At 38.3% G+C, this 27,360-nt stretch overlaps 1 protein-coding gene and 1 non-coding gene across 3 annotated transcripts in view; one reads left to right on the top strand and one right to left on the bottom strand.

The window, feature by feature from the left end:
• BARD1 (BRCA1 associated RING domain 1) overlaps positions 1-26,945 on the top strand; it is a 76,228-nt gene extending 49,283 nt beyond the window's left edge. The window contains exons 7-11 of one of the 2 annotated variants that reach the window (XM_040641081.1): positions 9,975-10,083; positions 15,822-15,957; positions 16,500-16,592; positions 23,375-23,472; positions 24,522-26,945. In XM_040641081.1, coding sequence (XP_040497015.1) covers positions 9,975-10,083; positions 15,822-15,957; positions 16,500-16,592; positions 23,375-23,472; positions 24,522-24,854 — 769 coding nt within the window. In that variant the 3' untranslated portion in view covers positions 24,855-26,945. The remainder of the gene's footprint in view (positions 1-9,974; positions 10,084-15,821; positions 15,958-16,499; positions 16,593-23,374; positions 23,473-24,521) is intronic. The other variant, XM_040641088.1, reaches the window with a different exon arrangement.
• Positions 25,344-25,483, bottom strand: LOC121099988. The gene has a single exon (XR_005831713.1). It is a non-coding gene; the product is annotated as a U4 spliceosomal RNA (small nuclear RNA).
• Positions 26,946-27,360: the final 415 nt, after the last annotated feature.

Raw genomic sequence — 27,360 nt, forward strand, 5'->3', positions numbered from 1 at the left:
GGAGATAGAGACGGCCAGCCAGAGAGGGAACACAAGCAGGGAGAGTGGGAGAGGAAGAAGCAGGCTCACAGCAGAAGAGCGTGATGTGGGGCTTGATCCCAGAACGCCGGTATCACGCCCTGAGCTGAAGGCAGACGCTTAACGACTGAGCCACCCAGGCGCTCCATTCTTGTACCTATTTTTAATTGGATTATTTGGGGGTGGGGGTTTGGTGTTAAATTGTATTAAGTTCTTTATATAGTTTGGATACTAACCCTTTATCGGCTATATTATTTGCAAATTATCTTCTCCCATTCAGTAGGTTGTTTTTTAGTTGTATTGGTTGTTTCCGTTACTGTGTTAGAAACTTTTTATTTTGCTGTAGTCCCAATAGTTTAGTTTTGCTTTTGTTTCCCTTGCCTCAGGAGACCTATCTAGAAAAATGTTGCTATGGCCAATGTCAGACATTACTGCCTGTGCTCTCTTAGAGGACTTTAATTGTTTCAGATCTCACATTAAGTCTTTAATCCATTTTGAGTTTATTTTTGTGTATGGTGTAAGAAAGTGGTCCAGTTTCTTTCTTTTGCATGCTGCTGTCCAGATTTCCCAATTCCATTTGTTGAAGAGACTGTCTTTTTCTCATTGTAAGAGAGACTGTCTCATTCTCTTTGTTGAAGAGTAATTGACCATATGATGGTAGGTTTATTTCTGAGGTGTATGTTTTGTTCCATTGATCCATGTGTCTGTTTTGTGCCAGTACCATACTCTTTTGATCACTACAGCTTTGTAATATAACTTGAAGTCTGGAATTGTGATGCCTCCTGCTTTGTTTTTTCTTGTCAAGTTTGCTGTGGCTATTTAGGTCTTTTATGGTCCCATACAAATTTTAGGATTGTTTGTTCTAGTTCTGTGAAAAATGCTGTTGGTATTTTGATAGGGATTGCATTAAATCTGTAGATTGCTTTGGGTAGCTAGTGTAGACATCTTAATTTAAGAATATTTGTTCTTCCAATCCATGAGCGTGGAATGTCTTTTCGTTTGTGTCGTCTTCACTTTCTTTCATCAGTATTTTATAGTTTTCAGAGTACATACATGTGTTCACCTCTTTGGTTAGGTTTATTCTTAGGTATCTTATTTTTTTGGTGCAATTGTAAATGGGATTGTTTTCTTAATTTCTCTTTCTGCTGCTTCATTATTAGTGTATAGAAATGGAACAGATTTCTGCACATTGATTTTATATCCTGTGATCTTAATTCATTTATCAGTTCTAGTAGTTTTTCAGTGGAGTCTTTGGGGTTTTCTATATATAGCCTCATGTTGTTTGCAAAGAGTGAAAGTTTCATCTCCTTCTTACCAATTTGGATGCCTTTTATTTCTTTTTGTTGTCTGATTGCTGTGGCTAGGACTTCTATTACTATGTTGGATACAAATGAAGTGGTGAGAGTAGGCATCCTTGACTTGTTCCTGACCTTCAGAGAAAAGCTCTCAGTTTCTCCTCTATTGAATATGGTGTTCACTGTGGGTTTTTCATATAAGGCCTTTATTATGTTGAGGTATGCTTCCTCTAACTATACTTCGTTGAGGGTTTTCATCATAAACGGATGTTATACTTTTTCACATGATTTTTCTGAGTCTATTGAAATGATCATCTAGTTTTTATCCTTTCTCTTTTGATGTGATGTATCACATTGATTGATTGGTGAATATTGAACCACCCTTGCATCCCGGCAATAATCCTACTTGATTGTGGTAAATGATTTTTTTAATGTATTGTTGGATTCAGTTTGCTAATATTTTGTTTGAGGATTTTTGCATCTGTGTTCATAAGAGATACTGGCATGTAGTTCTCTTCTTTTTGTGGTGTTTTTATCTGGTTTTGGTACCAAGGTAATGCTGGCCTCATAGAATGTAAATGGAAGTTTTTCTTTCTGTTTTATTTTTTGGAAAAGTTTGAAAAGAATAGGTATTAACTCTTCTTTAAATGTTTGGTAGAATTCATCCGTGAAGCTGACTGACTGGTCCTGGACTTTTGTTTGCTGGGAGTTTTTTGATTACTGATTCAGTTGCATTGCTGGGAAATTGGTCTGTTCGGATATATATATATCTATCTATATTTTATATATATAATCTATCTATATTTTTTTTCCTTTAAGAATTTATTTGAGAGAGCACACAAGTGAGGTTGGGGGAGGGGTAGAAGAAGAGGGAGAAGCAGACTCCCCACTGAGCAGGGAGCCTGACACAGGGCTTGATCCTGGGATCATGACCTGAGCTGAAGGCAGGGACACTTAACCAACTGAGCCACCCAGGTGCCCCAAGTTCAGATTTTATATTTCCTCCTGCTTCAGTTTTATACGTTACATGTTTCTAGGAATTTGTTCATTTCTTCTAGGTTGTCCAATTTATTGGCATATAATTTTTTATAATATTCTCTTAAGATCATTTGTATTTTTTTCTCTCACCTGCTCAGCTTGATTACTTCTTTTACTCTGTCCTCCCAGTTGCTAATTCATTCTTCTGCTTCCTCTAGCTTGCTACTTATTCCACCTAGTGTATTTTTAATTTCATTTATTGTAGTCTTCTCTGATTGATTCTTTACCTTTTTATTAAGGGTCTCATTGAGGTCCTCCACTCTTTTCTCAAGTCCAGTGAGTATCTTTATGGTCATTACTTGAAATTCTCTATCGGGCATATTATATCAGTTTTGCTTATGTCTCTTGCTGTGATTTTGTCCTGTTTTTCATTTGGGACGTATTTCTGTGTGTCCTCATTTTGTCTAACTCTCTGTGTCTGTTTTTGTGTGTTCGGAAAGTCAGCTACAGCTCCTGCTCTTGAAAGTAATGGCCTTATGAAGAAGAGGTCCTGTGGTGCCCTGCAGTGCAGTGTCCCCTGTTCACCAGAACCTGGCACGTCAGGAGTGTCTCCTGTGTGTGTAGCATGAACCCTGCTGTTGTGTCCTGGCTACTTTTCCCCCTCAATCTAGTCATCTGTAGTGACTCCCTTTGCCAGTTGTGGGCAGTGTTGGGTCCCTAGCTAGGGTGAGGTGCATAATTTTAACAGGGTATTCCATGGGGGCTCTCCGCCACCGCTGAGACCAAGGCCCTGCAGTGTGTGCAGGTAGGGAGACCCGGTGTTGGCAAGGCTTACACAGGTCTTCTGGGGCGGGGGCGGGGGCTGGGACTGAGACGAGATGGGCTGCAGGGAGCAGGGCTTGGTATAAGCAAGTTAGTGAATGTTGGTGCTGTGCTGTTTCCCCAACGTGGCTGTTTGTTTGTGCCTGGCCGCAGGGGGGAGGGATATGGCACCTGCCAGCTCCTTTGTTCCTGGTGGAGTCTCCCTGTGAAACCTCCCCCTCACTCTGAGATGACTCAGCGTTTTTTAAACTGCTCTTTCTGTGCTGCATCTCCCCTGGCTGTTTGCTGAACTTTCTTTAAGGGTGGGAACTCTGCTTCCTGATGCCCTCTGGGCTCTCCCAGAACCCAGCTGGGTGATTTTTAGAATTTAAGGCTTTAACTCCCTCTGGTTATAAGAACTCACGAAATTCGGCTCCTCTCACTTTCAAAGCCAAATGTTATGGGGAATTGTCTTCCCTGTGAGAGCTCCCTGGTGACAGTCTGTTTTTTTCTCCCTTCTCTGTGCCCACGGCTCCCTCCCTATTGGGGATGCCATGGTCTTATTAGCTTCCCACCACGTCTCTGCCCTTCCTACCCTCTTCAGTGTGGCCTCTTTTCTGTCTTTCATTGTGGGGTTTGTTCTGCCAGTCTTTGGGTTGTTTTCTGGGTTATTTACACTGACAGGAGTGTTATCTAGTTGTATCCATGAGACAGGGTGATCTTAGGGTCCTCTTACTCCACCATCTTCCCAGCCTCTCCTACTCAGCTTCTTAAAGATAATCAAGGATGCTTTTGACCTTCTCTGGTTACTGGAACATGAATGGAGTATCTTACAGAAATAAACTCTGCCTCCATTTGGCACATCATTGTCAGTTTTATAATTTGCATAGTATATAATATTTGAAGATTTCTCTAATTATGTTACTAGTAATTATCACTCTCAAATAGTAATATATTAATAGTAGAATACAGGTACTAAAGAGAAGATGGACTTTTTGTTATTTCATTAAATTTATCTTTAACTAGTCCCTGTAGTTTACCTATTTTGCACTTTTATCTAAGGCTGTGATTTGTAAGAGGATGCCCACGAAGATCATCTTACTGATGCTTAGCACAGGGCACTCCAGTGAGCCAGGGTCTGTGAGGAAATACTGTCCTTATTGTATTTCTCGTATGGATAGCAGAGTATCTCAAACCTATAAAGCTTTGGGTCTGCCTTTATATATTTTAGTTAAATGTTGTGATAGTTCTTGAGTACTGAATGCCAAAAAATACTGTCTTTGTTTCCACATACTTCAGGGCCCTGTAAGCTGAAGGAGGCATATAAGCCTGTCTCGAGTCCATTGGTTTTCATTGCACTATAGACGCAAGGAAGTCATGGCTAATGTAGTTTCTATTGAAAGCATGTTTGAGGGGCGCCTGGGTGGCTTAGTCGGTTAAATGTCTGCCTTTGGCTCAGGTCATGATCCCAGGGTCCTGGGATTGAGCCCCACGTTGGTCTCCCTGCTCAGCGGGAAGCCTGCTTCTGCCTTTTCTCCCCGCTTGTGCTCTCTCTCGCTATCTTTGTCACTATGTGTCTCTATCTGTCTCTCAAATAAATAAAAATAAAATCTAAAAAAAAAAAAAAAAAAAAAAGAAAGCATGTTTGATGGAAGACATATGTCCTTACACCAAATATAGGTTCTTCTTACTCAACATTTGAGGTATATGTGTATTTTAAAGTAATCTCTGCACCCAGCGTGGGGTTTACGATCAAGACCTCAGATCAAGAGTCCCATGCACTACTGACCGAGCCAGTCAGGCGCCCCAACGTTTAATATTTTTGGATTGACTTTATACCTTTTCTGCTACTATAAGAATTCAACTTGAATTATTTCAGTTGTGTGTAAAGCAAACTTGTAGAGAGGAGTAAAAATTTTTGTAACTTAGCCCTGGTAGGGAGAAGAAAACCAGAGACAAAATCCAGCCTTAGAATTATTTTTGGATGTCTTAGAAGGGAGCAAAGCTTGTATATGAGGGCTGAGGGATCCAGGTTAGAAAGTTATGTATTCTGATACGTTCTTGTATTAGGTTGTCATAAATGGTGCTGAGACCATGTGACTTTAGATTTTGGAGAGAAGACTCAAGAGCTATTTTTTTAGTAATATTTTTAAAATTTGAAAATAACAGAATCTTTTTGTAGTCTAGGAGGTGGAGAGAGTCAACAATTCAGAAATATAACTAGGCCTTGAATGTCTATGGAAGACCAGTTATAGGAAAAGAAAGAATGGAATATGATTTATTGCAAAGCTAAATGAATTTAAAAGCATCTTATTGAATACTGGTGGAGGGAAATCTTGAAACCTTGTAAGTAAGGCAAGACAAAGGTAACTAAGAATTAACTACATACAGTACTATCATTTTTACTCTTTATCTTCCATGTTCATAGTTTAATTAAAAAAATACAAGGATTTTGGTAAGTTCACCAGTGAAGTCTCACAGTCCTGAATTTCCTTGTGGAGGCTATGATCCTTAACTATGAATTTCCTACTACAAAGTTTTGGGATCCTAAGTCTTTATGATTATGGAGGGATATGTATATAGTAGAAAGTTATATATATCTACTTCAGACTTTATATTTTGTTTAGATTTAATGTTAATCTAACACCTTACTGCTTTTTAAATCACATTTCGTTTAGAATACTTTCTTACGTGCTTTTGGGCTTTTGCTATGCAAACTTTGCCACTTTTTAAAATACATTTTGCATTTAAATGCAGTATATTAATTCACTTAACTTTGATTTTACTTATGTTTTACCTGAGAAATTTACCTCTTATGCACTAAAATAAGAGTCCGTTACCCAAGAGGGAAAATTACTTCTGTTTGAACCTCAGATGAAAAGGTTCATATCTTCTTTGCTTCATTGTTGCCTGAGAATATTTATATTGATGATTGGTCAAAACCTCAGTGGCTCTTCTTCCCCACTGCCTTCAGTGCATCATCCACTGTGAACCTAAAACAAAAGCTCTTCGTCCCATCAGAACCACTTTGAGTGTATGGAGAATAACATGTGCCTTTTTTTTTTTTAAAGAGATGTTTAAAGTTTAGGATTTGGTACTTGGTCTGCCACTAACAGTGTTTTTTGCAAGGGTGTAGAATTCGTAATTAGAAAATATTACATGGACCATTGGATCTATTAATTGTCCCACTGCCCTAGTTAATTTTTAAAAAATTAATCTTCTAGAAAGATAATTTATGTTTTGTAGCTTAAGAAAAAGAAATGTTGCTCTTTCTGTGCCTTTCCTGCTTCACAGCAAGCCAAGTGACTTGAAAAATTGAAATCTATGTGTTTGCAATTTTATAGGATTCATAAAGGATTTCATTCATGGACTCTCTTGGCAGCCTGTCATGAGTGATAGGTTTAGTATGAGTAAAAATGCCTTTTTGCATGAGCATTTGGGACTGAATGATCTGTATGTGTAAGTGCATATTAGAATTTGTCCATCTCCTCCTCCCTTTTTTTTGGGTGGCGAGCCTTCTCTGGGGCCTACCTATGGGCAGGTTCTACCATCTTCTTGAGTGGAAAGGACACTAAAGGGTTATACTGTATTCTGAACTCTTGCCTTTGGGCAATGTTAAACACAACAGTTCAGCTCTTTAATAAGAACTTCCTTCTCATTAGTCTTAGTAATCAAAAAGAATCCTAGTGAGGAAAGTTATTCTCACTGTCTTCAATTAATTATCAGTCACATTGATAGTCTTCTGTGCATGTGACTTTCCAAGTGTTACCTTTTTTCAAAAAAGAAGATAAATTAATTATGTACATTTATTTATGTATTTATTTAAAGTTTATTTATTTATTGTGGGGGGGAGAGCGAGCGCAAGTGGGAGGAGGTAGAGAATCTCAAAGAGACTCTCCACCAAGCACGGAGCCAGACATGGGGCTTGATCTCATGACCCATGAGCTCATGACCTGAGCCAAAACCACGAGGCAGTCCCTTAACTCACTGAGCCACCCAGGCACCCCTATTCATTCAAATATATCATTTTGGGGAAAAAAGTTGTATGACTTTTTTGTGTCCATGCGATAAAGAAGAAATTTTACGTGCCCTGTCTCCTCCTGGTGTGGGTTTTTGAAGGTGCCGCAGAAAAACTTGATTCTAATTTCAAATTTCAGTGGTCCACAACAAAGCAGAAACATGACAGGATTTAATAGGCTCCGTCTCCTGTGATGCAGGACTGAGGTTTAACCGATTGTCTTTCAATCTGTAGCATTTGTATGTGCTGTTCTCCAGTTCGTTAGCGATACAGGAGGGCTAAGGATTTAGTGGGCTGTGTATAAGCAGAAGCGTCCATAATCCAAGTGCATGTTTAAGATCATATGAGGTAGTGAGCTTTGTGTAGTAAGGACTTGAAATGTAAGTTAGAATCCTGCCAGTCATTTTATGGAGGAGAACTTTAGACAGTACAAGCATCTCACTTGTTCAGACCATTGTTTTACTGGGTACTTTTTGTTTGAAGCCCACTGGCTGCTGGTGGTACTTTCAGGAAATACTTTCATTAACATTGTTTTATGTTATCATAGTGGTTATTCATATCTGTGTAACACAAGTATACTGCAGTTACTGTTTATTAAAGTATACTTGCTTAGGCTCTTACATTTTCTTTCTTTGAAGTGTGAAATTTACTGTTGTCTATTTTAAAAAGTCCTTTGGTATACGGTGATTTTTTTTTTTTTTTTGATGACATATAGTGTGACATCTTTTTTTGTTGTTTGTTCATTTTTGTACTTGGTGGTTTAAGACCTAGAATTTTGGTTCATTATCTCAGATTTTGATTTTGATTGTCATACTCACAGAATATATGTGTGAGGGGATTGTTTATTTGGCATGTGAGCACAGTAATGTAAGAGAATGAAATTAAGAAGTATCAGCTGTAGTGGATGAAATCAGCTGCCTTTTGAAATAAACTGAGATTGTCTGCTCTAATGTATGGGAATTTGGAAAGACCCCAAACCCAGCACAGTGGCTTGTCACTTCGTTGTAAACCAGAAAGCAGAAACACAGTATAGTTCTTGGCTGGAGAAAGACTGTTGCCAGGGAAAGGTTCCAAATTATTGAACCTAGGCCTAAAGGGAAATCTGAGAGTACTAATTTATCAATGTTTATGGACACATCCCAAGAAGATTGAGTGAACTGATAGTCATGAGTAGCAGTCATTAGAGAAACGGCTACTGTGGTTCATTTCTTCATGCACTAGCTAGCTCTTCCTACTATGCCATCAGAACCACTTTCTCCAAGGTCATTAATGACCTTGCCTCCAAACCAGATTGGTTCTTCTATCCCTCATCTATGTGCACCTCACATAGCATCAGAGTTGACACCTTCCTCCCTCCCCTTCCTCCCACTGTTTCCTTCCAGATCTTTTTCTATACATTCAGTACAGTACAATTTGAAAAACTGGTATTGTACCATGTTTATCGTTTTGTGTCCTATTGAACACGTTGCATGTTCACATGCACTTTAGTGGCCATTACATGGATATACCATAATCTTAAAAACCATAAAAGCATCTAAAAGAAATGCTCATTTTAGGAAACTTTTTTGTCATAATAAAATATATTAAAATTATTCTGAAACCATATGTAAGGGAGTGGAAGAGTAGACAAAAGTTGTATATTTTTAACAATTTACTTATAATTAAAAAACTAATGATGGACAATATTGACTATTATTTGGAATAAACAAGAAAAACACAACCTGAGTCAAGTCACTGGAACCTTGTTCTTTCTGTTTTCTTGTCTATGAAATAGCAGATTTCTTCTATTTCTGAGTTCTCTTTCAGTGTAACATATTCTTTTTTTTTGTAATAATTTTTTATTATGTTAGTCACCATACAGTACATCCCTAGTTTTTGATGTAAAGTTCCATGATTCATTACTTGCGTATAACACCCAGTGCACCATGCAATACGTGCCCTCCTTAATACCCATCACCGGCCTATCCCATTCCCCCACCCCCCTCCCCTCTGAAGCCCTCAGTTTGTTTTCCAGAGTCCATAGTCTCTCATGGTTCATTCCCCCTTCTATTTACCCCCTCTTCCTTCTTCCCTTTCTTCTCCTACCGATCTTCCTACTTCTTATGTTCCATAAATGAGTGAAACCATATGATAATTGTCTTTCTCTGCTTGACTTATTTCACTTAGCATTATCTCCTCCAGTCCCGTCCATGTTGCTGCAAATGTGAAATCGTTCTTAGCATATTCTATGACTTGTGAATTAGTACGTGCTGAAAAGTCAGCATCAACTTGTTCCCTAAACCACCAGTTGATTCTCTTGATGGCTGTGATGACTATACAATGTACATACATATTAAAGTTAATTTTAGAAGTGCCCTGCTCACTGCTGTATTCATTGGTTTGTCATGTGGCGTGGTTTTCTTTCTGCAGATCTGCATGCCTGTCCTGTGTATTTATCTAATTTCTGTATTTGTTTATATAGAATATAGAGCTTATAATAGCTATGGTAAATTATTTTTATTTGCATTTGAAAGCATCTTGCCCTTGGTGATTAATGATTATGAAGCTATATTAAAAATATGAATATGAATACAGAAGAATACAGAGTTGTGAAAAAATTCATGTGTAAGTAACAACATATGCAATTAAAAATACTCTCTAGAATGGTCTGATGTCAAATTGAAATTTCACATCTTTTTTCCATTGAATTCAGCAGCTTTTGATACTTGATCCTTATGCTTTATATGAATTCCGAGTCATTTATTTTAGTAAAAGTTGTATATTATTAAGGAAGTTGAAAAAATTCTTCCCCTGGTGTATCCATTTAGTTAAAAATCAAGTCACACATTCTATTTACTTAAACCCATCTGCACTTATTTTACCAGTAACATATTTGGTTTGCGGCCTGTGGATTATGCAGACGGTGAAAATATGAAATCACTATTGCTGCTACCAGAGAAGAATGAATCATCATCAACTCGCCATTGCTCAGTAGTAAGTATGGATTAGGCTTTGGGAAATTTATGTCTTTTATTGGAATTGGTTGTGAAAGGAACGTAGTAGGAAAATTTTCAGTTAGTAAATTGCTTTCAATCACCAATTATCGAACACTTCCTTTGTATTAGGAATTGTGAGTTCAAAGACTATTAGAATCAGAATAAATCTAACAGCAACTATTTTTTTGACCCTCCTGTATATTTTAGGGACAGTCATACTGCAACCAATGTGACAGATGGAGCTCTTATTCTCAAGGAGCTGACATTGTAATGAGAGATAGGAAAGAGACTGTAAATATGTAAGCTAAAAATAAAATAAATTCAGGAACTTGTGAATGTGTGTAGAGTATAACTGAATGGAGGTTGAGGGCCCCAGAAAAGGCACTGCTTTAGCTGGGGTCATTGAGGAGGTCCTCCAGAGGGCTGATGTTTGAATTGAACCCTGAATGAGGAGGAGGAGGAGTTATCCAGGCGAACAGCTGTCTGGACGACAAGTGTTCCCTATAGCAAATGTTGTATAGGGTCCCTCAGTGGATGAGCTTGGCGTGTTTGAAGGTTAGAGAGCAGGTCATACTTGCTGGTGACTAGTCAGTGTCTAAGAGTAATGGAAACCACTGGGAGGATTTAGAGCAAGGGAATGACATGATTCGATTTATGTTTTAGAAAGTTCGCTCTGGCTGCTTCGTAGTAAAGAGACAGGGCAGAAGCGGGGCGATTACTGAGGACTGTTTCACTGTGACAAGAAGGGGTGTGGTCACTTGGATTAAGGGAGTGACAGTGGAGACTGTGAGAAGTAATGAGGTTTAGTGTATATTTTTGAGTTACTGGCAACAAACTTTCTGATGGATTTTATATGAAGTGTGAATAAATAGACCTAGTGTGACTTTAGCAGTGGGGTGGTAGATGGTGGTGCTGTTCCCTGCTGTGGAGAAGGAAATCAGTAATTCTCTGCCAATTTTGTGTCTGTCAGGTTGAACAGGCAGGTAAGTCTGTAGCTTGGGAAAGAGCTATAAGCTAGAGAAAGTGGAAAGAATGCTTCTTCCTTAGGAATTTATGATATAGTGGGGGAATAGAGATATTAGAAAAGTTCATTACATACTGTAATAAATTTGTAATAGAAGCCATAAAAATGTATAGTAGATTCATAGAGAAGGAAGAAGCTGACTTCAGGAGGGATCAGAAGCACTTCACAGAGAAGGTGACAAAGAAGGCATGTAAACTCGTAAAGGTAAAAGCTTTAGCAAGGCGTCTGATAGAATGTGCTTGGCGGCAAATAACAAAACATTTTCCCAAATGCCGAAAGGCAGTGTCTTATCTTTACATAAAGATAATCTCAGTATAAGAGAGATTTCCTTGGTGAGTTCAGCCGTTAAATGGCTGCACCAGAGACCCAACTTCTTTCTGTCTTTCTGCATTGCCATCCTCAGCTTGATGGCTTTGTCCTCACTAATCTCCCCTCGGTGGTTACAGGATGATTGCCACAATTGTAGATGTGACAGTGTCCATTGTTAAAAAGAAGGACGAAAACCTTTCCCAGAAGCCTTCCACTGGACTTCCCCTTAATGTCTTATTGGTCATAACTGGCCACACAGTTAGTGTTGACATACCTTGTGGTTGAAGACAGGGTCAGTCCTTGAAGAGTGGACATCTGTAAAAATTGGGGTTCTGTTAGTGTGGAGGAAGTGAGGCATGGATCCAGTGAGGCATCGCCCCTCTGTGATCAGGCGTTCAAAGTGGGGATGGCAGTCCAAATCTAAGGAACAACAGCTCGAAGACAAGGAGGCGTAAAGGACCTTCGAAATCTGAGAAACTAGATTTAGTGTGAGAGGAGCACAAGGTGTATTATTAGAGAGGAACCGGAGGTCAAGAGTGAGGTTGGGATCAGATTGTGAAAGGCCTTGGATCCCCTGAGGAGGAGTTTAGACATTACTGCCCTACTCAGTGGGGCACTCTCAGTGCGTTTTACTGCAGGGGACAGCTCGGAGTGGGCTGAGACCAAAGACGGGTCAGGAAGCTGTGTGGTGGACAGAGCTCTGATGAGAAAAGGTGGTGTGATGTGGGCAGGGAGGGAAGGAGAGGGGTGTGGTGGGCACATTGCAACTGCCCAGATAGGGGGAGATGAGAGGAAGGGATGAGTTGATGTCTGTGACCAGAGGTCCTGAGCTTGTCTAGTGAGGGCAGTGGCACAGTGGTTGATCCCATTGTTGATGAGGAAGTGACCTAAGGTACTTGAGGAGATCATAGGTGCTGTCACAGGCTAGTTAGCTTTGTACTCTGAGAACTATCTCCTGCCTTCTCCTGGACATCAGCTGTGCAAATGGGCACCAAGCTGGAATTTTGATAATGAACTGAGAGAAAGTAGAAACCAGCAGTTTCATTTTCTTAGTTTACAAATGAGAAAGCTGAAACCTAGTCTGGTTTGCTCATGGTTAAGGAGCCATTACAAAAAAAAGAAAAAAAAAAAGGTTTTTTTTTTTTTTAATGGATCAGTTAGAACTTGAATTTCTTTATCTTAGGTCAGTACTCATTCAGTGCCACCATACTTAATATGGTAAAATAAATGAGCATTTATTTTATTCATTTGGACTTGAACTCTCCCCGCAGAACATAGAACTGAGAACTAAGTTGTCATTTGCCAATGTTGCTTTTATGAAAAGCTGGAGGATTGTTTTAAATGTATCAAAAATAAGGGTGTCGTCATGGTATTCTTGAGGTGTGAAAATGGTACTGTCCTTCAAAGAAGAGGAAATTGGTTATCCTCCTCTCAATTCTACTGTCCAGTTACTGTTGTGTTTTTATTAAATGCAAGAAACCTATACTTTCCTCATGTCACATGGACATGGCCCGAGAGTATCATTATTTACTATCTTACTGGTAAATTTTTGGCTAAGGAAAAGCTAATGTGTAGAAGTCCTAAGTTGAAAGGGTTGTGTCTTTTCTGGAATGTGTCTTCCCCCAACTGCTGTCAGACTCCCTTTCACTCACTCTTTTTCAGCCATGTTGGGCTGCCTCACTGTTTCTTGAATCCACCAAACACACTCGATTTCCGGTCCTCTGTACTAGCTGTCCCCTCTGCCAGGAACGGTTGTGGGGACCTGGATGTACACAGGGCAGCCGACTCTGGTGTAGTCCTGTCAGGGAGGGCTCTGTACTGCTGTATCTCACACAGCAACCTCCCAGCGCTTCCTATCCTCCCAACCCGGCGTCATTTTCCTGTACCACTAATCATCTGGCAAAATACATTTTTATTTTATTGGATTTACCCCCGTTGTTCTTACATGCCCATAGCCAAGTACCCAGATACCAACAGACCCAAGACTCTGAATTTTTATTTCTTAGATTGTATCTCCTTATCTCAGGGCCTTAAGGTAATGGCATGGGTATTGAGACATATTTATCTGTTTTATGCGAAACAGCAATACAGGCAAGATGACGAATGTGTTCACATATCTGACAAATATTTATTGGGTGTCTGCATATATCAGTCAGTGTTCCAGGCACTTGGGGTTACTGTGATCTCTGCTAGGTTGGCACTTCAGTTTGAGAGTGAAGGTGGAGACACAGGGGGCACCTGGGTGGCTCAGTCAGTTAAGTGTCTGCCTTCAGCTCAGGTCATGATCCCAGGTGGGATCCCTGCTTAGTGGGGAGTCTGCTTCTCCCTTGGTGGGCTCCCTGCTTAGTGGGGAGTCTGCTTCTCCCTCTCCCTCTTCTCCTCTCCCTGCTTGTGCTCTCTTACTCGCTCTCTCTCTCAGATAAAATCTTTTTTAAAAAGAGTTTGCTTAATGTCATTGTACATAGTAACTATTATCTATAGAATCAGGGTATTGAACCCTTGGAGTGTTTTCTGAACATCTTTTGAACCTCATGGTTCTAAGATCTCTGTTTATTTCAAACTAAATTCCTTGCCCACCCCTCACCTCCTGTTCCAAATCAAATGTGTGGCTTTGGTGGCTGTTTCATTATTTTTTTTCTTAATAGTATTCCTTAACTATGAGAAATTAGTGCCAGTTTCTTTTTTTTATTCAAATGTAGAAACTATGATAGGAAAACGCTTGACCCACTTTGGTGCTTTTCTGGGGTTGATGGAAATAGTATCATATGCTATATTTAGAATTGATATCTTTTCACTCTTGTATTTTGTGCAGAGAACTCATTTAGCTGAAGTGGAGTTATATAAATTGGAAAGTAATGTGTTGCATTTAGAGCTATTTTTGTGGCACTTATTTGTATAACTGACAATTTTTGAGTTACTATTTTTTACTACTTAGTAATTGAATGATCCATAAAGTGTACTGCACTGTTTTCATCTTAAGGAATATTTACAGTGTTTAGGTTAGACATGGTTACACCACCTTATAACTTAGTGAATGGGGAAGATACGTATAGAGAAATGGGATGTAAATATATGTGAACTTGTCCAGTAAAACCTTTGCCCCTTGAACCTTAGATGAATAAGTAATTCAGGAAACTGAACTTTTAAGTGCTAAATATTGCCATTAAAAAGACCTTTTATAGAAATCTTTTAAAAAATCTTGTGTACATACAAGCTTGTTTAGTAGCGGAATCCATTCAATAGATTTGAATGAATGAGCTCGGTGTAGCTAAATGGCTTAGGTGTTACATTGTAGGGCATCAGACTGGATTATCACTACTCTGATATGTGAAGTGAATATTTAAATACTAACTTCCTCGAATCTAGTTGCTGGACGGGACTGGTGATCGTCCTTCAGTGTTTCACTTGTGTTCTTCAGAGCTTTTGAGAACCCATAAAAATCCTCTGCATATAAAGTCACACATGTCAGAGGGCCCTATGTCTTGTATTTGAAAATTTTACAGTACTGTGTTTGGCTTTTTGTCTTCTAATACAGTGGTGTTGATTTGCTTTTTCTTTTCTTCTTTGCTGGGTCATTGATTGTCTTTTATCGGGTGGCTTGTGGCTAACTCTCATTCCAGTTGCATTTGTTAAGTTCTGTTGGCTGCTGTTCGAGGCATTATCTCATTGTTTCTTTGAATCTTTCACTTCTAATCTCAAATGCTATCCATTGGTGTCTTCTCTTTATTTTTGTTGTTTTTGTCTCCTGTAAGTTCTATGTCTTTCTCTTCAAGTGAAAATATTGGTCGTTATAAAAGCAATTCTTTCCTTTCCATGAGCTACGTTGAGTTATTACTGTTGGTGGATCTGATCTAACTTTTGTATTCTCTTGTCTGTTTTAATTTTCTCAGTTTTGATAGGTAGCTGTTTTGATGTTAAGAGTTTGTTTTCAATTTCTGAGTTCAGTGCTGTTAGAAGCTTTAGTGTTCTTTGATTTTTCACATAATCTCAGTTTAAAATAAAAACACCGAACTGAGTTTTAACTTTAGGGGACTAAGTTAGCGGAGGGGAGATAGGGAATTGATCATTTTAAGTGGTGTTTTGGGTTACTTAAGGAAAAAAAAGGCTTCTTGGAGACCAAATGAAGTTGTAAAATCCTACGGAGATCCAATTTAGAATCAAGGAAACAAGATGCCCTGGTTTGAGATTGCTATTCCAAATAGCATTTTATTGGGGAAAAATAAAGGACTAATAAAATGTATTGACCATTAAGGCTCTGAGTGACGATTTGGTGGAAATTGTGGGAAATTACCAGATAGAGGAAGATAAGTACTGAGACTCAAGCTTCTATCAAGTGCAAGTCAGTTAATATCTTTCTCTAGTCTTTAAATGATTTTAACACTGTGGTATCTCCCCTTTCTTAGCAGATGAGCACTGGTCAGCGTAGGGATGGACCTCTTGTGCTTATAGGCAGTGGGCTTTCTTCAGAACAACAAAAAATGCTCAGTGAGCTGGCAGCAATTCTTAAGGCTAAAAAATGTGCCGAATTTGACAATACAGGTGAGTTTTATATACTTATTGTTGGGTCAAAAAGTTTTCAAATAGGTAATCCCTTTGTAGACCTCCCTTAATAATTTATATGTTTTAACCATTGGGGATTGGCAGTATACTTTGAATCTTGTAATACATTGAAAATGTGTTTATAGTTATAAACCACATACAGGCCTAATTTAGTTATGAAATACGAAGTTTAAAGTTTTGCACAGATTTTAGGACAGAACAGTGTCAAAAGGGCAAACTTACGAGTTCACTGGTGACAAATTGTGTACAGTGTAATGCTTTATTTCTTTAGTTATAATTTGACAATAAAAGAAAAATATATACTTCCTAATGTGGCTTTAAGATACATGGTTTATGATCTTATTTTTCATGTTCTTGGCCAGGATGGAGAATAATACTAAATTTAAAAAGTCTTATATCTAAGTATAAAGATTGTTGCTTTTGAAGAAAATTCAGATTATGAAGCTCAGACCAACTGGTTATAACAGTTAAAGAATTATTTTGTTTTGTACCTCTGTTTCTCTTCTTTTTTTGTATTCCAGTAACTCATGTCATTGTTCCTGGGGATACAGTTCAAAGTACCCTAAAATGTATGCTTGGGATTCTCAATGGATGCTGGATCTTAAAATTTGAATGTAAGTACTGGACTTGGGAGAACTACAAAATGAATTTAAGTTGACTAATTTCATTTTTTATGCTGCTCTACTGCCAATAATTATTTAAGGAACCTAATGTTAATTTTTTTTTAAACCTCTGGTTAGTCACTGCATTTTGAAAAAGCTTATGTTAATGGTATCAATTAGATGTTCTTGATGTGTCCATAGAAGTGCTTTTTAGTCTTTTTTAGAGTTTTTTTTTCTACACTATGAACTATTTTAATAAAGAGTGAATAGATTATATAGTAGACTTTGAGTGTTATGATATATTTAACTTAATAAACACATGTTTTAAATATACTACCATGATGTGAAATAGTTTATAGCTTTCATTTATCATTTTTTTAGGGGTGGGGAAGGAAGAGAAGGAGAGACAGAATCTTAAGCACGCTCCACGCCTAGCACGGAGCCCAACCTGGGGCTCAATCTCACCACCCTAAGATCATGACCTGAACCGAAACCAAGAGTTTCGCTTAACTGACTGAGCCACCCAGGCACCCCTCACTTGATGATTTCTAAAAACTGTGTATGCTTTCTTAGCTGATCCAGTGTAATTAAGGAAACTGCTGGAAGTTTAGACTCCCTTGGTACTACCTGATTTGGAGTGATTACACCAGCTGTTATCCACACCTCTGCTGAAGATGTTTCGTCCTTATCTGCTTCTTGTTGGTGGTCAAGCACCACCACTCTCAGAACTGCCTTTCACCCTCCCTGCTCTCACTTGTTTGCTTTTCTTACCCTTGGCTTCACTTAGGACTTCAAACAAAAAGAAAGCTCATACAGGGTTATTTCTATTCTTCAATAGCTAAACTATCTGCTTTGCATACGATAGTTAAAATAGGACAGTGGGTATACCTGTTTTGTGAACTAATTTTTTTAGAAGAGAATAATGGCTGTAAAGGGGTCCACAGGGGTCCCGTGATGATGGGGCTGATTACCTTGATCCTAGCGGTGGTTACGTTACACAGGGCTGCACACATGATGAAACTGTGTAGATCTGCATGCATATGCACACACACAGACCTGAGTGCATGTATAACTGATGAAATCTGCATAAGCTCTATGGATTGTATCCATGTGTCAAATTCTTGGTTTTGATATTGCGCTCTAAATGTGTGTAGGGCGTTCGATTGGACACTGGAGGAAGGGCGCATGGGACTTCCCTGTACATTTCTGCATATCCTCCTATGAATCTATAATTATTTCAGATTAAAAAGTTAAAAAAGGATAGCAGGTATTTTTAATGAAACTTTCTTTTTAAGAAGCAGAGGATGGACTCGAGTTAGTTTTAAAAAACTTTATGGCTTTGTGCTTTGAAGGTTTTATGGTAGAAATGCTTGATTTATCAAGATCTTAATTGTGTTATTAATTGTGAAATTAATTTGGTTTGTAGAACAGTTTCCCTTTAGCAGTTGGTATTCATGTCCTTTTCAAATGCGGCTACCACTGTCCTTGTGTTGCCAGTCTCCACTGATGGGTCAGATCCAGCTAAGGCTGTGACCAGCACTATCACTCGTCTCTGCTCATCTATATCTGTGATTAGTCTGTCTTGGTTATGGCCAGTTTAAGAAGTATGATAAGCAGTTGGACTGACTGAATATGTACAGAGAAAAAAAAAGTTTCCCTTTCTGCCTCACTTTTATTTTTGAACTTCTTTTCCCTTTTAAGTCTGTGGCAAGTCTCATTGGGCCTCAGTGTTTAAAACAATTGGTTTCATGATTGTAGATGCTGTTTCACTGAAGCTGCTCCGAAGCTTTGCCAGTGGTTATAGGAAGGAACAGATTTCCGTAATAACAAGGCCTTAACAGTAAAGAAGCCATGTGAGATTTTGAATGTTAAGGCATTGCCAGTTTAAGTCTTGTTCTTGTGAATATGTTCAACTTGCATCTGGTTAAATATACAGGCTACATGATTCATTTCCATAAAATCTGCCTTCTTTAAGAAATGGAAGTTTTGTCATCTTAATGGCTTGGCCATGTCATTTTTATAGAATCACGAAGGACTCAGGCTGACTCAGTAGTGTGCAGTTTGGTGATTCTTACAGTGGTGAGTAACACTCTCCAGTGTCAGTAGTTCTGCAGGATAATGGATGTGTGGAATGTCTCTCTCTCTCTTTGTAAATTTTTAATTTTTTAAAAGATTTACTTATTTATTTATTAGAGAGAGAGAGCACAGGCAGGGGGAGCGGCAGAGAGGGAGAGGGAGAAGCAGGCTCCCCATGGAGCAGGGAGCCCTATGCGGGACTCCATCCCAGGACCCTGGGATCATGACCTGAGCCGAAGGCAGCTGCTTAACCGACTGAGCCACCCAGGCACCCCGCATGGAATCCCTTATTTAGGATTTTATTTATTTGAGAGAGAGAGAGCACAGTGGGGGGGGAGAGGGAGGGAGAAGCAGGGTCCCTGCTGAGCAGGAGCCTGACATGGGCTTGATCCCAGGACCGTGGGGATCATGACCTGAGCCAAAGGCAGATGCTTAACCAACTGAGCCACCCAGTGCCCTCGTTGCATGGAGTCTCTTACTGAAGTTCATATTCTTGTACTTTCTAACAAAGAGTCCAAAGAGAAATAGGGTCAGGGTTTGGGATAATTACTGTAAATAGTCCCTGGGTTTATCAAGAGAAGGCAAGAAACTGCAAATACCTTCTGTCTGAGTACATATTTCTCACTACATTGTTTTTTGTGTCAGACACGTCATTTTTATTTTTTAAAATGTTCAAATCTATTCAAAACTCTCTGAAACAAGCATGTATATTGAAGAAACATGACATGGAACAAAGCTTTCAAAATTAATTGTAAAGATTTATGACTTATTAAAAGTGGGTCGTGTGGTTGAAGATACCCATTGGTTTGCTGGTAGACAAAATCTTTACTTGTTTAACTATATGGAAACTTCAATATTATCTTTTCATGGGATTTTCCATAAACCAAGTAGATTCAAGAAGACATTCTATCTAAACTTTTCTCTGTAGATAATTACCAAAATAATATAACAAATTAAACGAATTTAAACAAATTAACAAAAAAGAATTATAACTGTCTAAATTTAGCTATTGGAAATTTTCTGTTTAACCACGTTTGTCTTAATTGGTGACCACCTCTTATTTTCCCACATTATATATGTAGAGTAGATTACAGCGTCACAGTGGAGATTCTGAGAATAGGCTTAGTTGTACTGTTGTGCCAGCCATTTGTTCATCATATTTATTTTATAGCTATTTTACAGAAACGGGAGATACAGATAGGAAGATTCCTTTAAGATTAAATTTATGGCTGAGCTCCTGCTTAAGTCCTGGTTCTGGTGCTAATTCCTCACATGCAACTTAGAACCATCATCGTACAAGGGTGAATTTGGATAATTGAAGACATGACTAGAATGAAAAAACAGAAGATGCATAAATAAGTGATTTTTATTCACTTTCTACACTGTGAATATGGTGGAGCTACATCCTAAAGATGTAAACTCGCCTTCAAAAAGAGGAAATATCTTTCATTGACCTATCCTTTTAGTACACTGCTTTCAAAATTTCCTCTAGCCTGACCTTTTTTAAAAAGAATTAATTCTGCCTCTTCACTTCTCATCTCAATGTGAAGAGGAGAGCAGATGGCTGTCATCTTTTCTTTAATAATCTCTCCCTCTTCCCCATTCTCCTCTAAGTTTAGCTGCTGGAGAAGTTTTGAAAGTCCTTAGCACCTGAGGTCATTGCCATGGGAATGTGCCAGACATTTTACACTGGACTGGTGTCTGTGAGGTGAGGAAGCACCAAGTAGGGTGTTTTTTTGTTTCTGTTTTAGTTGAGGAAGATGGAATCTAAAAGACAATCATTATACCATCATATTATAAATAACCTCACAATCAGGTTAACAGACTTACACTTTTCTATTAAAATTCGTTTCTTCGAATTTATTCTATTCAGTAAAATAGAATAGAGTCTATTCAGTTCTATTTTAACTTTGCTAATTTAAAAAAATATATACCAAAGCATTTCTATCAACTAAAATTGATAGGCAACTTCATGTTTACTGAAATCCTTCAAAGATTCTGTAAGAATTATTTAAAAAAAAATAACATCTTTTGATCTAATAGTCCCACTTCTGAGGATTTGTCCTAAGCAAGAAATACAGAAGAAAGAAAAGAGTTACTTTCATTGTTATTTCCAGTAGTAGGACATAGGGGGAATAACCTTAAATCGGAAATAATTAAGAAAAGTTTAAATATAGTCTCTGAAAAAACTCATATTTTTATGTGACAAATATTAAGACTAAAAGTATTATAAAAAACAGGATTGTTGAAATTTTTAAAAAGCATAAAACAATTATATATTTACTTTTAACATATAAATGTGTGTGGGGCGCCTGGGTGGCGCGGTCGTTAAGCGTCTGCCTTCGGCTCAGGGCGTGATCCCGGCGTTATGGGATCGAGCCCCACATCAGGCTCCTCTGCCATGAGCCTGCTTCTTCCTCTCGCACTCCCCCTGCCTGTGTTCCCTCTCTATCTCTGTCAGATAAATAAATAAAATCTTAAAAACAAAAACAAAAAAACATGTAAATATGTGAATGCATACAGGCGAAGGACAGTCAAGAGAAAACATTGGTGGATTGATAGGCAGAGACCTGTTTGTGATGTATTAAAAAACAATGTGTGTCTGGGGCACCTGGACGTCTCCAGTCTGTTAAACATCTGACTGTTGATTTCTGTTGAGCCCCGGCTCATGCCGCAGGCTTTGTGCCCAGTGTGGAGGCTGCTTGAGATTCTCTCTCTCTGGCTCTCTTTTTCTGTCCCTCCTTCTGCTCCCCCCCCCCCACCGAAAAACAAAAAACAAACAAAAAAACCCAATGTGTATCTTTTAAATGAAATCCAAGGCTGTAGGAAGAAATTCAGCTTCTCAAGTTCTCATGACAATTAGAAAGTTCATTTTCTTTTTCAACTTTCCGAAGATTAATTGGATACGTAAGGGCTTCAGTCTTAATCAGGGAAATTAGCACCTGTGTGTGTGTGTATGTTGCTGCAGTCAGATACACCAGATCTTTTATACCAGTTCTGTAGACCTAGCAAGTGCAGTCTGATGTGGTGTGATTGTCCTACCAGTCAAAACAGAAATTCTTCCATACTTATTTAAACTTTAAATATATGACTAAAGAACACCAAGTATGAGTTTTTTTGATTATTTTATTAAGAAAAAATTTTGGATGTTTGAAAAAAAAAAAGTTTAGTCTTTAATCACGGCTCTAAAAAGGGGATTATTTGGGAGCGCCTGGGTGGCTCAGTCAATAGATACATCGTAATATGCTTTTTTGACAGTTTAAATATAATCAACCAAATGAATTTGTAAAATGGATATGCAGCAAGCATAAGCACAGCCCATTTCTGTATTTCTGTAATGAAGACATTTGCTCTTCTTGTTACAGTAGTTACCATAGGAGTATTCGGTCCTTGGCTTTATATGCTGTCCTGTTCATTCATCTAAAGATACTGGTATGAATGCTCTACAAGTGTCATCAGGAAAGGAGATTTAGGAAGGGGACTACATGCTTAAGTGATAGAGTAAAAATAATAATTTACATGTAAAATAATGAGTTTAAGGTAAGTCCATGATTGAGCTAGATTGCTAATGTTTTTTAGGTTGGTTTTTAATATTAGATACAGTGTATGATGCAATGTAAGCACACAGGCATTGTTTCTGGTATGTATGATACTTTGACCTACTCAAAAATATTGAGACTCATTTTCCATATATAACACATATTTTAATATTAGCTCCATTAGACTGTTTTTTATTCAGTGGGCAATTACTAAAAATTATATTTTTAAAATGCAGTTTTTGTTACATGTAGAAACCCAACAGTTTTTATAGAACAATTGTATTTATGATAAGTTGGTGAGAATAGTAAGATTCAGAAATTCAGCATAACAAACTTGGCTAAATAGGATTTTTGAATTAAAAACATTGGAGGAAAGGGACACCAAAACATAAGCAAAATTAAGAATCACACGATAGGGAATTATAGCCATCCCAAGGTTGAACGTTGAATTTGTATATGCATTAACAGTCCCAAGTTAAGAAAAAATTCAATCCCTTGACCAAGCTCTGCTTTTGGAGAGATGGAGGATTCAGTTGTTCAGATCTTCTGACTTTTCTATATTAAGCAGTATCTTGGAACGTGTCTATTGAAGCATCTCTAAAGCATTTGAAATATTCGTCATCTCTAGACTAGAGACTTCAGTTGTGTACCTGTCAGATTGCAGACATGTCCCCAGGTCTGCTTACTGTTCAACAGGTGCTGTCGTGCCTCTGCTGGGTGGCCATCTGAGCTAGGTACTGTGGGCGGAAGCACCTTTCCTACGTCAGAGTCTCACAGGAGGTTAGACACAGGACTGTGGAAACGAGCAGTGCAGGAGATCAGCCCTGTGGGCTGAACTAAATGACGGACTTTTTATCCACCTTCCTTTTGGTAATTGCTACAAATAAAAATTTAGATTTTTGTAATTGCATGTGAAATAGCATATTGATTTAGGTTTTTCAGAAAAGAAACTAAAATTCGTATTCAGTACACTTCAGTGCTCAGTTCTCTGAAGGAACGATTTCTTACGTGTTCTTTATATGGAAAACCATTTTTATTACATTTTGTTTTAACATGAGTAAGGTTTCTATTTCTGTTTCAGAACAATAGTTAAAACAACCATGGAGAAGAAAAACCACCTAGGTAAATTACTTGTTTCAGTGAGAAACAAGTACTCATTTTACCCTTGTTTTTTGTTAGGGGTGAAAGCATGTCTACAGAGAAAAGCATGTGAACAGGAGGAAAAGTACGAGATTCCTGAAGGACCACAGCGAAGCAGGCTCAACAAGGAACAGCTGGTATTTGTCTTTTGATACTGCTTTCATTGGTCTTATTATAACTTAATAGTATCACCATCAGGAAAAACTTCTCTTGCCCTTTCAACAAGTACAGGTGACTGATTAAAATTTTAATTGTGCTTGTTTCAAGCACTTGATTCTGAGAGATGATCACAATGAGCAGTAAAATCCAGAAGGTGATGATTTCATACTGTTAATGGATTGTTGGCATCTTGAACATTCCCATAAACCTTTCAGAATCTGCGGTAAGTCTCAGATACAAGAGTAACTTGAAAGAAGACTTATGGCTGCTGCTCGGATTTAGTTCCCATATGTCTTTATTGCCACATATTGCAGTTTTAATGGCTAATATTCCATCATCCTGTGTGTACATATATATTAGAAATGATGAAGAAAAATTTTCATAGAAGGCAATTGTGGAACTTTTTTTTTCATAGAGCACAAAGCGGTGTGTTTCATAGCTAATTGGATACCTAGCCCTGGCTTCATAATGTATTGTACCGCAAGGAATATGTATCTTGAACCCTGGAGGCCACACTCCCACCAGGGCTATCCTCGAGACCGGAGGTTGGTCGCATACAGGGACCTGAGTAAGGATCCACAGAAACGGTGTTCCTCATACAATCTTACTAAGTGTAGCCAGGTATCCCTGAACCACATTTCAGATACCCTAGGAGTTCGTGGGGCTTCATGTCCCACCAAATGTGAATAGCATCTGATAAAGGAAGTTTGATTTCTGTTTGCTTTTTAAAATGTGCAGTATATCAGAAACATAACACACACAGCACACCTAACACTTAAAATCTGAGGAGAGTGAAGTTCCTGAGATGGTGACTGAGTTTTAGGAGAAAAATTATAACTAGGAAACCTATAAATACATAAGTACTTTTCTTGACCCAAATAATGTACTTGAAATACAGCTTAGCCCAGCACTTCATTTAAGCAGCTTCTTAACAGCTCATGACTATTTATCTTTATATTCCTCATTCATATGCAGTGTTTTTAAATATTTTGATCTGCTTTTAACGAGCCTTTTCTTGTTATTTCAGTTGCCAAAGCTGTTTGATGGGTGCTACTTCTATTTTGGGGGCACCTTCAAACACCATCCAAAGGACAACCTTATTAAGCTTGTTGCTGCAGCTGGGGGCCAGGTCCTCAGTAGAAAGCCCAAGCCAGACAGTGACGTGACTCAGACCATCAATACGGTCGCGTACCACGCAAGACCCGATTCCGATCAGCGCTTCTGCACACAGTATATCATCTACGAAGATTTGTCTAATCATCGCTCAGAGAGGGTTCGGCAGGGCAAAGTCTGGATGGCTCCTTCCAGCTGGTTTATCGATTGTGTGATGTCCTTTGAGTTGCTCCCTCTTGACAGCTGAATATTGCAACAGATGAACGTTTCAGATTGAACTCACATGGTGTGAGAACCCAGCCATTGCACTGTTTTGATCATTCACATTTTTATGACTAGGTATACTCGTTCATACATATTTTTTCCTTGAATTCAAAACAAAACAAAACAAAACTTATGCCAGAGTTGGAATTCATTCTGTGTTTACCATTTAGATGCTGAAATTCTTTGAAGGATTTTTCTTTTTAAACTGGTGTATATTTGGATTCATCATGTCTTTTTATTCATTTATCAGCTACCAAAGATCAATGAGAGAGTACTAGAACCATTGGCTAAATATACAAGCCGTGTTGTTTCTGTCTCAGCCTTTTAATGTTCTTTGATGAAGACAATGCACACTGGGCACCAGCAGAAGTACTTCCCATCCTTGGTAAACAGAATATTGTCAAATAAGTGAGTCTGGCTTTAGTGTCATAGAGTACCTGGTCTGAGTGTACCACCAGGGGTGTTAAATTCTTCTGTCTACAGTTGTCTTCATCTTACGTTGCATTTAGTTTCTTACAATTTACGTGAATGTCAGTTCCTTCGTTTTTTCAATTAGCAATAATCGCACCTCGGATAAACTCATTGGCTACGATACTGCCAGTGCGCAAAGCTGGTTGCTTCGTTTTTATCCCTTCTTTTATCTTAGGTATTCATCAAGAAATCATGATTTAAACCATAGCATTATTCTTTGGTGGTGAAAATCAGCATTGGACTTATGGTACATATTTTTATTGTATATACTTGCTTATTGTTAACCATCAGTTTGTGACCGTGTTTATCTGCAGTATATGCATGTATACGTAGAGCGTTTTCTCTAACACATTTTAGTATCAATATTCCTTAGAAGGTCTCACCAGATTAGTAAGTTGTCAATCAGATGTTGGTTGAATTAGAGGCCAGTCCTTTTTTCGGTAGACCTCGCTACATATTGCTAAAATAATTGTTTTTGAAGGTCTTCTTTTGCCAAGTTTTTAATATTCCATTTTTAGATGGCTGTGGAGGCAGAAGTTGGGGATTATCTGATTAGAACAGATTTTGTGCAGGTGGTACAAAAGGCCATCACAATAAGTCTATAAAGGCAGGAGTGGAAAGGGCTCACTCCTCATACCACGACAGTCAAGGCTGCAGAGTCGGACACAGGACTCCTGAGCCTGGGAGTCCTGGGGAGGTTACTCTGATGGGAGTGTTCCTGTTTGTGAATGAATCGACAAGGTAGATTAGATCATTTTAAAATATTTGTAAGAAGAATTCTTTAATAAGTCTTCCTAGAAACTGAATATACTCCTAATATGAAAGACATGGGAAGGGAGACACTGTGGGACCTGCCAGGTTTGGTCCCTCATGGGGTGGAGATTTGTTAAGCACTGGATGAGAATACTGGGAGTCTGAAGTGAATGAACATAGTAAGATTAATTTATTTGTAAGTTTGAGATTCTGCTGATTATTTCAAAATGAATCTTAATGTAATTCCTTCCTTGACATGTCACTTCCGTATCAAAAAACACATTGTGTAAACGCAGTGATAACCTGCGAACCCTGACCTTCACAGATGCATTAGTTCTGCAGCCCTCTCCGACCAGTAATGTGTTTGTCCCACATTTCATTCTAATGGAGAATGATGAACACCATAGCACCAAGCAAATCTGAGGGGTTAGATAATGTCTGGATTAAATAATTTAGGACTCTCTGGGATTTTGGTTGTCATTTTTGATTTATAACTGACTTGTGGTCACTTTCTATTGCCTCATCGGTCACATTCCTAGACAGGTTTGTGTCTGTTCCTCTGATTTGAATCCCTGTTTGTAAAACAACTTCGGAGGTTGCTGCCCACTCAACTTCATTCATTTTCTTGGTTTATCCCCCCTCCCTCTTTGTCATATTTTGTTCCCCACTGTTAAGCGATTTTATTTTTGGTTCCTTTAAATATTTATTTTGACGGCAGTTGGTTGATGTTAAGCTCTTGAACTTTGTAATTTCTGTGTAGATACACTTGTAACTGTTTTCATTTTTTAATCACAGAGTCATGCTTCCTTTTTCTTGACTATAAATCATTAAAGTTATTTGTGTTTCTGTATTTCTGTATCTTCCTATAGAAGTAGTTTACTTATTCTGGGCTGTTGAAGAGTAAGACTCAGTAAATCCTGGGAGGAAACCTTTGAGCTAACAAAAGCTGATCTTTTGGAACACTTAACACATTGTGGTTAATTTTGGATAGAAATATTTCTAAACTGTATTAGATACCTTATTACCTTAAATACCTCTGTCTGTTAAAATACGGTGTAACCTTGATAGTTTGGAATCATCATTAAGAGGGTCAGTGCTCACACAGTGATTCCTTCATGGTTCCATTAAAGCCAGAGGATCGGCAGCTTGTCCGCAGTATCACGCGCGGCTGCTTTCTGCTTCTGCCTGCATTTTGCAGCTTCTTCCCTTGGAAGCCACTACTTTGTGGCTACTTTTCTATTTCCTTTTAAAAAGGAATTTTTTTT

The sequence above is a fragment of the Ursus maritimus genome, unplaced genomic scaffold (genome assembly GCF_017311325.1).
Source record: "Ursus maritimus isolate PB19 unplaced genomic scaffold, ASM1731132v1 scaffold_1, whole genome shotgun sequence".
NCBI lineage: Eukaryota > Metazoa > Chordata > Mammalia > Carnivora > Ursidae > Ursus > Ursus maritimus.